Here is a 13005-nt window from a genome sequence, read left to right as displayed (position 1 = left end):
TGGTGATGGTAGTGGAAGTGAGGTGGCTGTTGTGGGAATTGAAGTTGCAGGTGATGGGAATGATGTTGTTGATGATGCTTCGGCATCGTGTGCTACCCTTCTTGGGGCGTGAATTTTTTTTTCGCATGTTTCAGTTTCTATCTTGAAGGTTTCTTTTGATGGCCATATGGTGCCTTTAGTTTGTATAACGTATGGAATTTTGAACAATATTCGCTATTTTATGTGTGTAATCATGCACTCTAAGTGTTGCTTGTTTGTTGTTTACTCTCTTTTTCTCTTTTTTTTTGTTTTGAAGAAAAAAAACATAGCGCTCTGATGCGCTAGGCGTTCTACTTCGCCTATGTCGTCTTCTACACGCTAAGTGTCGACACTGGGTGCTCTTAGTACCCAACGAATGGATCTCTACATGCGCAATTTCAATTGTTAAGAGTTAATACACTAAGTATTAAAGAAATACACGAAGTATTAGACACATGTCACTAAGCATTTTCATCAATTAGCATTTGAATGATCCCATTACATTATCCATGGACTATAAATACTCTAAGTATTAGACTCATGTCACTAAGAATGAACTTGTGTACACTAAGTACTTGGGATGCGCCGCACTAAGCAGCGCATTGATCGACTGGGACTACACTTCTTTCTTCTTCAAAAGAAAAACTTTCTCAAGTTCCTAGCATTCCACGTTCTAGGAACCTGCCTTCCTTCCATCGTTTCTAAGGCATATGTGCCATTCCGATTTACTTCCGTGACTTTGTAAGGGCCTTCCCACGTTAGGCCCAGTTTTCCTTGGGGTTGGGCTCGACTCGCTTCATTTTTCCTCAGAACATACTACCTACCTTGAATTCTTTCTCTTGTACCCTTTGGTTATAATATCTTTTTGTTGCATGCTTGTATATAGCCTGGCGCATTTCTAATTTTTCGCATTTTTCTTCTAGGATATCTAGGTTTATCCTCAGGTCCTGTGCGTTGCTTTCTTCATCCGTGTTAGCCACCCTTAGTGTACTTACCGTTAACTCCATGGGGAGCATGGCTTTTGTCCCGTATGTCAAGCTGAACAGGGTCTCTTGCGTGCTCGTTCGTGGCGTGGTCCTGTATGACCATAACACTGTCGGTATCACCTCCGGCCAGTTCCCTTTTGCTTTGCCCAATCTTTTCTTGATTCCATTCATGATGGTTCGATTGGACACGTCCATTTGTCCTTTCGCTTGTGGGTGCGTTACTGATGTGAATCATTGACTTATCCCTTTAGCGGTGCACCACTCCTTGAATGGATTCTCAGCAAACTGTGGGCCATTGTAACTGATGAGTACTTTAGGCATCCCAAATCTTGTCATAATATTCTTCCATACAAACTTTATCATGTTTCTCCCTGAGATGCATGCTAATGGCTCTGCTTTAATCCATTTTGTGAAGTAATCCACGACCACCACCATATATTTTATCTTCCCTGGTGCTTCTGGGAATGGGCCTACTATATTTATACCCCATTGGTAGAATGACCACGAGCTGGATATGTTGTGCAATGGTTTTGGGGGTTTGTTTGGACTGGAGCGTACGACTGATATTCCCTGCATCTCCTGGCTATATCTAGCGCATTTTGTTGTATTGTGGGACAGTATACACCTATTTGAAGTACTTTTCCTGTTAAGGCACGTGCCCCCTTGTGTGCACCCACTTGGCATGTGTGTGCTTCCTCTAGCATCTCTCCCCCTTTGGCTCGGTCTACACACTTCAGCCATGGCATTGTGAGCCCTTTCATGTATAGTTCTCCATTTATTAATGCATATGAGGGTGCTTTTATACTTATCTTCATGGCCTCGCTGTGATCATCTGTGAGCACCCCTCTCTGTAGGTATTCCCTGAATGGTATCATCCACGTTGGTCCATTGGTCGTCAAGGTATTCACCTGTTGTTCGTCTATACTTCTTTCCAGTAGCACCTCTACCAAGACTTTCTTCGATAGGTGATCAAAACACGTGGATGCCAACTTGCTTAGGGCATCAGCCCTCTTGTTTTCGCTCCTAGGTATCTGCCTAACTGTGAACTGCTTAAACGATTCGATTAATTGTTTCACCATCTTCATGTACCTTCCCATTCTCTGATCTCTTACTTCGAAACTTCCATTGACTTGGTTTGCTGCTAGCCTTGAGTCAGTCAGGGCTGTTACGGCCTTTGCACTCATTTGCTTGGCTAGTCGCAATCCTGCGAGCAGAGCCTCATACTTCGCTTCATTGTTTGATGTGTGAAAATCAAAACAGAGGGTGTAGGTCACTTCTTCCCCCTCAGGGCTGGTCAATATTAAACCCACCCCCGAGCCCTCCCTGTTGGATGCTTCGTCCGTATATAATGTCCACGAACTATTGTCAAGCGGAGCTCCTTCAACCGCCCATACCTTCTCCTTAACGGGATCCCCTTCGTCTGGGATTTCTAGCAGGAAGTCGTCCAACGCTTGTCCCTTAATACTTGTCCTCGAATGGTAACTTATGTCATGCCCCCCTAGCTCGATTGCCCATTTCGCTAGCCGACCTGACGTCTCTGTTTTAAGCAGTATTTGTTTGATGGGGCAGTTCGTTAGCACTTCGATCTGATATGCTTGAAAATACCGCCTTAGTCATTGTGCCACGTAGATGAGCGCCAGAACTAATTTTTCCAGGGTGCGGTAGTTGAGTTCTGGCCCTTGTAGTGCCCTGCTTACAAAATACATCGGCCTCTGCTCTCCTTCTCTTACTACAGTTAATACTGAGGATATCGCTTCGTTTGAGGTCAAAAGATACATTTGCAACGTTTCCCCCGGGACAGGACTGGCCAAAGTGGGTAGCTTGTGTAATGCCTCCTTGATTTTCTGGAGCACCACTTCTGCTTCGTTCATCCACTGGAAGTTGCTCTTTTCAATGCAGCCTTTTAATGTGTGAAACAATGGCATGGCTTTGTTAGCGGATTTTGAGATGAACCTGCTTAGAGTTGTAAGCTTCCCATTTAGGCCCTGCGCGTCCCTGAGGGTGACTGGGGTTGGCGTTTCAATAAACTCACCCACCTTGGTCGGGCTGGGCTAGATGCCTTGCCTGATGACATAGTATCCCAAGAACTACCCTTCTTCTACCCGAACATGCATTTAGCCGGGTTTAGCTTCATCTTTACCTTCTCTAGGTTTTGGAACATCTCTTCGATGTCCTGTAACATCCTGTCTTCGTGCGGACTCTTGAACACCATATAATCCACGTATACCTCAATGTTTCTCCCGATTTTTTTGGCAAAGATCGAGTCAACTAAGCACTGATATGTAGCCCCAACATTCTTTAGACCGAACGACATCTTAGTGTAATAGAAAGTGCCATGGTCCGTATAAAAAGCCGTTTTTTCCTCGTCCTCTTTGCTCATCAAGATCTGGTGATACCCTTTATATGCATCTAAGAAACACTTCATCTTGAATCCTTGCAATGACTCTACCTTTTGGTCAATTTCTGGGAGGGGGTAGCAATCTTTAAGGCATGCTTTGTTTAAGTCGGAAAAGTCTATGCACATTCGCCATGACCAATCCTGCTTGTGAACCATAACTGGGTTGGCGATCCATGTCAGAAATATTGCTTCTCTTACTATTCCAACTTCTACTAGTTTGGCCATTTCGGTGTTGATTACCCTATTACGGTCCCCACCCTGGACCCTCTTCTTTTTCTTAACCTCCTTTACTCCTGGTTTAATTACGAGTTTGTGCTCAATGACTCTCCTTTCTACTCCCACCATATCCGTAGGGGTCCATGCAAACACGTGTTTATACTGTTTGAGAAGGTCGACCAACGCTCTTCTTACGTGACTTGGGAGGTCACATCCAATACTGACCAGCTGTTCAGGGTGTTCTTCGTTGATCACCTCTTTTCCCTTTGCGGGGTCGCATCTTAGCTTCTTGGCCTCTTTAGTTATCTCTGGTGGTTTTATAATTGCAAAGCATTGCAATTCTTTCGGTGGAGTGGCCAGTATTGTGGTTGCGCTCGTTGGGATGTCAAACTTCATGACTCCATGCATAGTTTATGGAACCGCCCCTAGCTTTAGAAGAGTCGTTCTTCCTAGAATAATATTGTGTTCCGCCTCATGTCGAATGACCACAAAGTCGATCAGGGCGGTTTTCTTTTGCTGCTTATCATGGCTGGTTATGGTTAAGGGAAGGTGAATCGTGCCTAGTAGCCATAGGCTATGGCCGGTGATCCCAACTAGCCTCCCCGTCGTGGGTCGTAAGTTGTCCTTCCAACGATCTGGGAGAAGCCGGAAGCAGTGCTCGTAAATGATGTCCGCCGAACTTCCCGTGTCCACGTAGACCCTGTGTATGGTTATATCCCTGATGGAGGCTTGGATCACTAATGGGTCGTCGCCCTTCCATCCCTCCGGGAGAGGGTCTTGAACGGAGAATGTGAGCATGCGCAATGGGGCTCTGGCGGCCCCCTGTTCCATTTGTTGTTCTCCCCTACTTCTCTTACTCCGTATCATGAATATCTCCTTGGGCTGGACCCCTTTGCGAGGTGTGTTTTAAGCGTTTCCAGCATCAAACTTGGCACACAAGCTTCGTGCTATTTCCACCAAGTCCCCTTTAAGCTGCTTCTCCTCCATTTCTTTTTTAACACCGAACATTTAGTTGTGTCATGCGTCTTACTTTTGTGGTACTCGCAGTACCAGTTCTTTGGCGACTTGGCTGGCTGCTGCTTCTCCGACACTGTGTACACCTCCGGGTGACGGCCACGCCTGTCATCCTTAGCAAACGGTCGGAACCGAGCCTGTGGTCTTCTTGTTTGGTCGTAGTGCCTACTTCCCCCTCGGAAGTCCGTGTGACCCGGGTTGTGGTGTTTGGTAGTCATTGCGTTCAAGTAGGCATGTTTTGCTGCTTCGCCATCCTCCTACCTCAAATATTGCTCCACCCTTTCCTTCAATTCGGCCCGTGTTAGGGGCTTCTTTCCCATGAGTTTTTGCGATAAGGGGCCTAGCAAAAGCCCTCACGTGAAGGCGTCGACTATGAGCCCCTCGTCATGCCCCGGTACGTCTAACGTGGCGTTTATGAATCTTGTCAAGTATTCCCATATAGTTTCACCCTCCTTTTGCTTACAGCCTATGATTTAATGAGAGTCTCCCTTGTACTTGCGTAATTGCATGAAGTTGGTAAGGAAAAGATACTTAAGCTAGGCAAAATTAGAGATGTTGCCTGGTCGTAACGTCTTGAACCACGTGTCGGCGTTGACATCGAGTGTAGTTGGGAAATACGTACACCAAAACATCTCATCAAGCTTCAATGACATCATGGTCCATTCATATGTGTCGATGTGGCTATCTGGGTCAGTGGTTTCGCTATATTTTTCGAGCGTCAGTAGTTTGGCTGTGTTTGGTATTTCGTAGTCCAACAATTCTTTAACAAATGGAGACGTCACACTACGGGAAATGCATTCGTGGCCAAGGATGGTGGACGATCCCGACTATTGGTATTGTTTGTTTAAGCCACATGGTGGCGGCGTGTGATAGCCAGGGCTTGGTCCGTAAATGGGGTACAGATGGAATGGTAGTTGGAGGGGGTAACTGAAGGGGAAAGGGTGTATGGAGGTCACAGGGCTAACCGTTGTTGTCTGTTGCAAGTTGTTGTTGGCGGCGATGGTTGGTCTGGTCCATGTACCGGTTAATGAATAAACAGGTGGTGTATGAGCTATCATGGTTTGCGCCAATGGTGGTACTGAAAGCATTGAACTCTGTCCACTTGTCACCTGATGCGGCTGTGGGATGTTGAAAACGTGGTATGGTGGAATCATCGCTGAGTAAACCGGTTGTGTTTGTTGCAATGACGGTAAGAAGAACGGTGGCATCTGAAAAGGCGTTGTTGGAAATGCCCCCTGTAGTTCTTGGCTGGTGAATTGGCAGTTGTAGGGCACCTTCAGTGGTTACCGTTGAGCTTCCTTCGCCTGTGGCGGCCCTGCTCACCACTGTAGGCGGCGATGTTTCGTCCAACGCTGCTTTGGGACGTATGGGACTAGGTTGTTGTCCCTCACTGCCATTGGACGCCATTTACTTGCCACTTTCGTGCTTTTGGTTTGTATTCTTGATCTCACAAACGGATGGCGCCAAATGATGCGACCTTGTCTTGGCTCGATCGGTGCTGTTTACTTGGATTCTCGGCTGCCTCTGCAAGATCACAAAGAAAGAAGGTCGTCAGCCGCTTTCCGGGAGGAGTTCCCGGAAGAACGCTCCGACGGTCAAGTTAGAGAGTGTTTAGGTTATTTGGGTGTGTGCTCTTTTAAAGTTCAGAGAGCTTACCTCGTAGGTCTGATAGTGTATCCTTTTATACCTAGCGCCCTTGCCTGGTCCGTACCAGACAAGATCGCTTTTTGTGGAGACAAGATCAGGGGCGCTGATTGGAGGGTCATGTGCCTTCAACCGTTAGGTCGCTCTCATTGGCTCTGACGGTAATGGCATGATTCTTCTGCTTGTCCCCTGACCGTATCTTTTGTCTTGGAGTCGGGAGCGTCCCTTAGCGGGTGCGAGCCTTCCTCTCCCGGGAGCGCCAGCGGGCGCTAAGCCTGTTGGGCTGAGCCTGGTTGGCATGCCTGGTTCCTGGGCTAGATGCGATTATGTCGTGCTGCCCTAGGCACGTCATCATTAATGAAAAGGATGATAGTGATGAAGACAAGGAGACTATTACTGAATCCCTGAAACGTAAGAAAAGGGATATGGAGACAGATGAAAACCTTCGTGTTGCAAGGGAAGAGGAAGAGGAACGACAGAAGAAAGAAGAGTTTGATGCTCTTTCTTTCTAAAAGGCTATATTTCCTCCATGGACTAGGGAGGTTTTTATCAAAGAAGCAATCGAGTTTCCAAGCATGTATTGGCTGGAACCTGTTGTCTCTTTTGATTGTTATAACACAAGGGACTCACAATTCGACATGGCTATAGCAGATAGGCATTTGTTTTTCACTGTTTTGATTCTGCAGTTAAAGTCCCCTTTCCTCATCCTCAGGTTGATCGTGATCTAATTGACTACTATCTCAAGTTTGGTCAACCTCAGTACCTGACGTGGAGTGCACAGAAGATAACAACGCTCTAAGTGATGAAACCCTCTCCTGCGGGAAAATTTATGAATGTTCAATTTCGAATAACCAGGGGTTCGGCTAACTCAGTCCATACAATTTCCTTAGCAGATCTTCCCAATCTAAATCCTCATGATTGGATTTTATTGTTTAACATTTTGCTCACAAGTGCGAAGGAGTGTGAGCCAATTCTCAATCATCTTAAGAGGATGTTGGCCTCTTATATCCTTGAAGTTGCCAAAATGGATCAAGAAGTGGCTCTCGTTTTAAGGAAAAGATCAACTGTGAAGCCGACTGGAAAACCTGGTGATGTGAACAAAATGAAGCTTGGTCAAATCGACTCTACTAATCTTACAGTCATGTTTACAAGAGCCGAAGGTGAAAATTTGTTATTCTCTCTTGTTGATAAGCATTTGTTCTCAACAGCCTGCTTGGAGCATATACTTGATATCATTCACCGGTGTAAGCAGAACAGAGAGTCAGACAAGAAGAATTTTACATATATGATTCGGTGGTACATTACTTTTAGACAAACTCTTTTGGCCATTATACCGAACGTGTTCAAGACTGTTAAGAAATCTGCGGTTGCTCAACAGAACTGAGCGAGTCACATGAAGATGGTCGTGAACTCGACGAGTTGGAGGAACAACTCGACGAGTCCGATGATGATTGCCATAGACTCGACGAGTTGAAGACCAACTCGGCGAGTCAGATGAGTTTTCTACAGGATGTGTGCATGTGTATCCGTCGAGTTGCAAGGAGGAAACTGGACGGGTGGCCTTAAAGTTTGATCGAGAATCGAAGGAGCTCAACGAATCACCCCGATGACTCGGTGAGTTGGAAAGTGCTTCAAGGAATAGCCGAGGGTACTCAGCGAGTTAAGGTCAACATGGACTGTTGACCTTAACTGAGGACTTTGACTTTGATCAGGGGTTGACTAGTGGGTTATGGAGTAACTTATAAGGTTAAGGACTTATGAGTATGTTGTACTATGATAATAAGTGGTGGAGCCTGTGTCAAGTGATCCGAGAGTTGGAGTTTACCTTTCGAGTCGATATCTGTGAGGTGAGTTATCTTCACTATATCGATAGGGTCTACGGCACCAAGGCCGACCCTTTAGTTGTTATTGTTATGGTATGCTACATGTGGTTATGATCTGTTAGATCGGAATCAGGGTAGACAGTACGTTATGCTCTTATGATCCGTAGGGATTGGTATGTTAGTGACCTGCTAGGTCGGTACTCTAGTTACAGGAGAATTCTATGATTGATGATCAGTGAGATAAATATGTTTGATGTTTGTATATGCCAGTATATGATAGTTATGCACACATGGTTATTTGCTTGTTGGTTAGGTTGAGGCGGTCCTGCTTTGTGCTGAAGGCCAACATACCCTATGAGCGGTTCGGGGAGACTGTAGGCCCACGTGGCGGACCAGTCATACCGAAGGCTTGGGATAGATCCAGTCAGACTGTAGGCCCAGTAGGGTGGTCCAGTCAGGCCGATGGTCCAGTATGCATGTTGATCAATTGATTATTACTAATATGGTATTGTCAGTGTGATATTGGTATTTTGGGGGTAGCTCACTAAGCCCTCGGGCTTGTGGAAAAAAAAAAGTTGGCAAATTGAATGAGAGTGTGACACGTGACAAAAAAACATTCATTGTTTATTAGAGTAGACTAGGTTATAACCCGTGGAAACCATGGTCGGTATATTTAAAAATTTTCTATAGATAAAAAATAATAAATGTCAAAAATAAAAAAAACAATTATCAATTGTAAGTAATTATGAATTAATTTGTTAAGCAAAATAAACATAATAATATTATTAGGATATGATTTTATATTTTCAAAATTTGAATTGAATTTGATTTGTTACAAAAAAATAATAATAAAAATCATAGAAAAATTACACGTGCCAAAAAGACATTCTAAAAAACTAACACGTATCATTTTTAAATTTCATTTATTAGAAGAGAAATTAAATATCCTCCTACTTTTCTTTCTAGTTTTCTTCCTAATGGAAATGATGACAAGTGTCCAAAAATATAATTATTTTTATCAAAATATAATACATATCATCATTTCATATGGATAGGAAGATATATAAGAAGAAAATGTAGGACACTATTTAATTTCTCCTATTAGAAAGAGATAGATTTTGAGTTATATCAATTTCAACCCGGAGAGTGTCATGCTGGATTTAGGGGTTTTGTTGCATTAAATCTTAAGTTTAAGGGGAATAAATGATAAATGGAGTATACAATTATAAAAATTAAAAATGAAAATGGAAAAGCGTTACACTCCCGCGAAAGACCCGCTCCCTGCTCACCCCAAAAAAACAGTCGTCCGATTCAAATTGTCTCTCTTTGTCTTTAATTTTAATGTGAGGAACATACAGTATGAACGTGTTAATGTGCATATAATTTCGCCTTCTTCATTTTTTTTTCTTTGTGGAATCGTGAGATAATTGTGTAGAATCGACAATGGATGTAGAGTACGATGTCATAGTTCTTGGCACCGGCCTCAAAGAATGCATTCTCAGCGGTCTACTTTCTGTCGATGGCCTCAAGGTAATTATTCCCTTCATCTCCTTCACTTTCAAATCGCAGTACGATCACCTGTATGTAAAACATACAAATCGGAGGTTTATAGTATATACGTTACTTATTGGATCGAGATCGGTCTATATTTCTACCCGATTAATCTTTGGATACCCTAATTGTAGTTAATATATCTTTATGATGATTACGATTGTAATTGTTATAAAATGTCTAACTTCTTAGAGGATTTACGCATCATTTCTGTTCATGTAGCGATATCAATAGGCTTCATACTTTTATTATCGGACTAATTGTTAGAAATGCCAGAATCCAGAACTTACATTTTGAATATAATGATTCAGTTTATTCAGACAATAGAGGTTCCTGTTTGACTACATTCTATAAGAGATCAGATTTTGCTTTGTTTGAGGAGGCTAAACTGTGGGGAAAATCTTTTGATTCTATGAATTGTAACGTTCCCTGACAAACAGGGACCACTGTCTAAATGGCACTATTGATCAATTAGTTTCATTTATTAAAATTCATGATCTGAATTCGTATAAAGGTCAAATTGTCAATCTTTGATCCAGTTCTCTATAATATATAATTGGATAACCATTTAACAGGTACTGCATATGGATAGAAATGATTATTATGGAGGAGAATCAAGCTCCCTCACGTTGAATCAGGTAATGTGTTTGTACTATTTTTCCAAGTGAATGAGGTTTAAAATATCTCCCTTTGGTTATAGCTTTGGAAGCGTTTCAAAGGAGATGAAAATCCTCCAGAAACTTTGGGCAGTAGTAAGGAATATAATGTTGATATGATTCCAAAGGTAAATTTATAGATACAAATACTTTCCTAATGTTTCTTTTCCTCATTGTTTGATTACAATTTCCATCTGTGATTATATTGAGCTTCTATGTGTTTTCATAGTTCATGATGGCAAATGGTATTTTGGTGCGTGCTTTGATCCACACCAATGTTACAAAATATCTAAACTTCAAGGCTGTAGATGGCAGCTTTGTATACAATAAAGGGAAGGTAAGTTGTTTTTCAGCATTCTATCCTTTCACCTTCTTTAATAATCAAAACATGAAATCTTTCTTCAACATATAAATTTTCATCCAGATCTACAAAGTCCCTGCAACTGATGTTGAAGCTCTAAAATCTACACTCATGGGTCTGTTTGAAAAGAGGCGAGCAAGGAAATTCTTCATATATGTCCAAGATTTTGACGAAAACGACCCTAAATCTCATGAAGGATTGGATTTGAACACAATTCCTGCAAAAGAACTCATTGGGTACACACCTTTTCCCTCTTTGTTCTACAGAATCATCAACAAGTGTTAATTATTATATAAATCCCATATTTTCTTTTGGTGTAGGAAATATGGTCTTGAAGATGATACAATTGAATTTATTGGTCATGCATTGGCACTCTATACCAGTGATAGTTATCTTGAACTACCAGCAATTGATTTTCTGAAGAAAATCAGGGTTCAGTTTTTAACTTTGTTTTGCTTAATGATATTTCATCCTCTCTGAAATATGGTCTTGATTGGTTTCTTTTTGTAAATTTCTCTTGTTTTTGCTTCCTTAAAGCTCTATGCAGAATCATTAGCACGCTTTGAGTCAGGATCTCCTTACATCTATCCAATGTATGGGCTTGGAGAATTGCCACAGGTTAATCTCCATAATCATAACATTTGAATCTTGTTACATTCTTCAAATCTCTATAATTTTGCTATGTTACATACATTGAAAGTCTTTTTCAACAGGCATTTGCTCGATTAAGTGCAGTTTATGGAGGAACTTACATGCTTAACAAGCCAGAATGTAAGGTATAATACTTATAGATGTTAAAACATACTTTTTATGATTTTTTCTTCGTTGTACTTTACAAAATCTACCTAATTAAAACAAAATATATATATATGATAATTCATGGAAATTACAGGTGGAATTCGATGATAGTGGGAAGGCGATTGGTGTGACATCTGATGGAGAAACTGCAAAATGCAAAAAAGTTGTATGTGATCCATCATACGTACCCGACAAGGTAAATATGGAAACTAAAAACATATGGATTAATTTTTATTAGGGTTTAGTAATCTTGATTTTAATACACGAAATAGGTGAAAAAAGTTGGGAAAGTTGCTAGAGCCATATGTATAATGAGTCATCCAATTCCAGACACAAATGATTCTCATTCAGCCCAAGTCATTCTTCCACAGAAACAACTTAATCGTAAATCAGACATGTAAGTACGTTTATACCTTTCTGAATCTTTTTTAAACTTCTTATTGATTTTTTAATTACTTGATCAGGTATCTATTTTGTTGTTCTTATTCGCACAATGTGGCTCCACAAGGGAAGTTTATTTCATTCGTGACAACAGAAGCAGAGACTGATGATCCTCAGAGTGAATTAAAGCCTGGCGTTGACCTTCTTGGACCTGTGGATGAGATCTTCTATGAAACTTATGACAGATATGAGCCCACAAATGATGCTGAAGCTGACAGCTGTTTCGTATCAACTGTAAGTATATGGCAATTAATTAATTAATTTTTTTCTAGTATACAGACTTAATAAAGAAAAAACATACATCTTGTAGAGTTATGATGCAACGACACACTTTGAGACAACAATGAAAGATGTTCTTGCAACATACACCAAGATAACTGGAAAGGTTTGGTTTTACATTCGTGCGTTTAAGATTTGTTGTTTTAAAGTATTCTGAGTTATGATTTTGTTTGTGTTTCTTAATTAAGGAACTTGACCTTACGGTTGACCTGAGTGCTGCTAGTGCTGGTGGGAGTGAAGAATAAGTTCTACACATGATGGTGTTGTCTGATATAGAAAATAAGGGTTCTATATGTTTTGTAATAGATTTTCTTTCAAATGCTTTTTGTAGGAAAAGGATGTAATAATGGCTTAATCGTTGTTTTCATGTTGGAAAACAAAATTTTCTAAGTGTGTTATTTTTAGTAAGTATAGAAAAAAAAAATGTGTATTTGATCTTTTAATAAATTTATAAAAACCAAAATGTTATTGTTACAAAACATATGTGATTGTTTGAGGTTTCGGAGAAGAGATCGATGCCCCCCCGATGCTTTTTAGTTATTGTTTATTGTCTGTTGATTCGTTAATTGTCTAGTGATCAAGAAGCCTTTAATACAATTACAAGGAGATATGACCTAGCTAATTTAGGATATTCAATTCCTTACCTCTAATTTACAAAAGGCACCCTGAATTATAAAAATAAAAAAAATAAAAAAAATAAAAATTATGTACACTAACATCCCTTCAAACTCAAAGACGGGAAAGTGTGGTCCAACTTCATCCATGCCTTTTAATAACTTCATCCATGTCTATCTTTTTCATATTTTCTAACGGAAGCATC

At 41.2% G+C, this 13005-nt stretch overlaps 2 protein-coding genes across 2 annotated transcripts; one reads left to right on the top strand and one right to left on the bottom strand.

Moving 5' to 3' along the window:
• Positions 1–1483: 1483 nt before the first annotated feature.
• LOC145046546 (uncharacterized) lies at positions 1484–2929 on the bottom strand. The gene is made up of 2 exons (XM_078994834.1): positions 2702–2929; positions 1484–2590 (listed from the first exon to the last, which is right to left on the bottom strand). The coding sequence occupies exons 1-2, from the start codon at positions 2927–2929 to the stop codon at positions 1484–1486; spliced, it is 1335 nt and encodes a 444-aa protein (XP_078850960.1).
• Positions 2930–9456: 6527 nt separating this feature from the next.
• LOC144997498 (guanosine nucleotide diphosphate dissociation inhibitor At5g09550-like) lies at positions 9457–12638 on the top strand. Its single transcript, XM_078957404.1, has 13 exons — positions 9457–9629; positions 10226–10288; positions 10351–10434; positions 10536–10643; positions 10731–10903; positions 10988–11099; positions 11205–11285; positions 11381–11443; positions 11560–11661; positions 11738–11862; positions 11930–12140; positions 12217–12291; positions 12374–12638. The coding sequence occupies exons 1-13, from the start codon at positions 9543–9545 to the stop codon at positions 12428–12430; spliced, it is 1341 nt and encodes a 446-aa protein (XP_078813530.1). The 5' UTR covers positions 9457–9542; the 3' UTR covers positions 12431–12638.
• Positions 12639–13005: the final 367 nt, after the last annotated feature.

Source organism: Lactuca saligna, chromosome 5 (genome assembly GCF_052625555.1).
Source record: "Lactuca saligna cultivar CGN05327 chromosome 5, ASM5262555v1, whole genome shotgun sequence".
NCBI lineage: Eukaryota > Viridiplantae > Streptophyta > Magnoliopsida > Asterales > Asteraceae > Lactuca > Lactuca saligna.
The sequence above is the reverse complement of the archived record's forward strand: the minus strand, read 5'-3'. Positions and strand labels throughout refer to the sequence as shown.

What these genes read in the sequence shown, in the direction of transcription:
- LOC144997498 (XM_078957404.1), top strand. Translation starts at nt 9,543, where the DNA reads ATGGATGTAGAGTACGATGTCATAGTTCTTGGCACCGGCCTCAAAGAA. An exon ending in ATGTTGATATGATTCCAAAG is followed by an intron (nt 10,435 to 10,535) that starts GTAAATTTATAG and finishes GTGTTTTCATAG; the next exon opens with TTCATGATGGCAAATGGTAT. An exon ending in TTGTATACAATAAAGGGAAG is followed by an intron (nt 10,644 to 10,730) that starts GTAAGTTGTTTT and finishes ATTTTCATCCAG; the next exon opens with ATCTACAAAGTCCCTGCAAC.
- LOC145046546 (XM_078994834.1), bottom strand. Translation starts at nt 2,929, where the DNA reads ATGCCATTGTTTCACACATTAAAAGGCTGCATTGAAAAGAGCAACTTC. An exon ending in AGCAGAGGCCGATGTATTTT is followed by an intron (nt 2,591 to 2,701) that starts GTAAGCAGGGCA and finishes CAAGCATATCAG; the next exon opens with ATCGAAGTGCTAACGAACTG.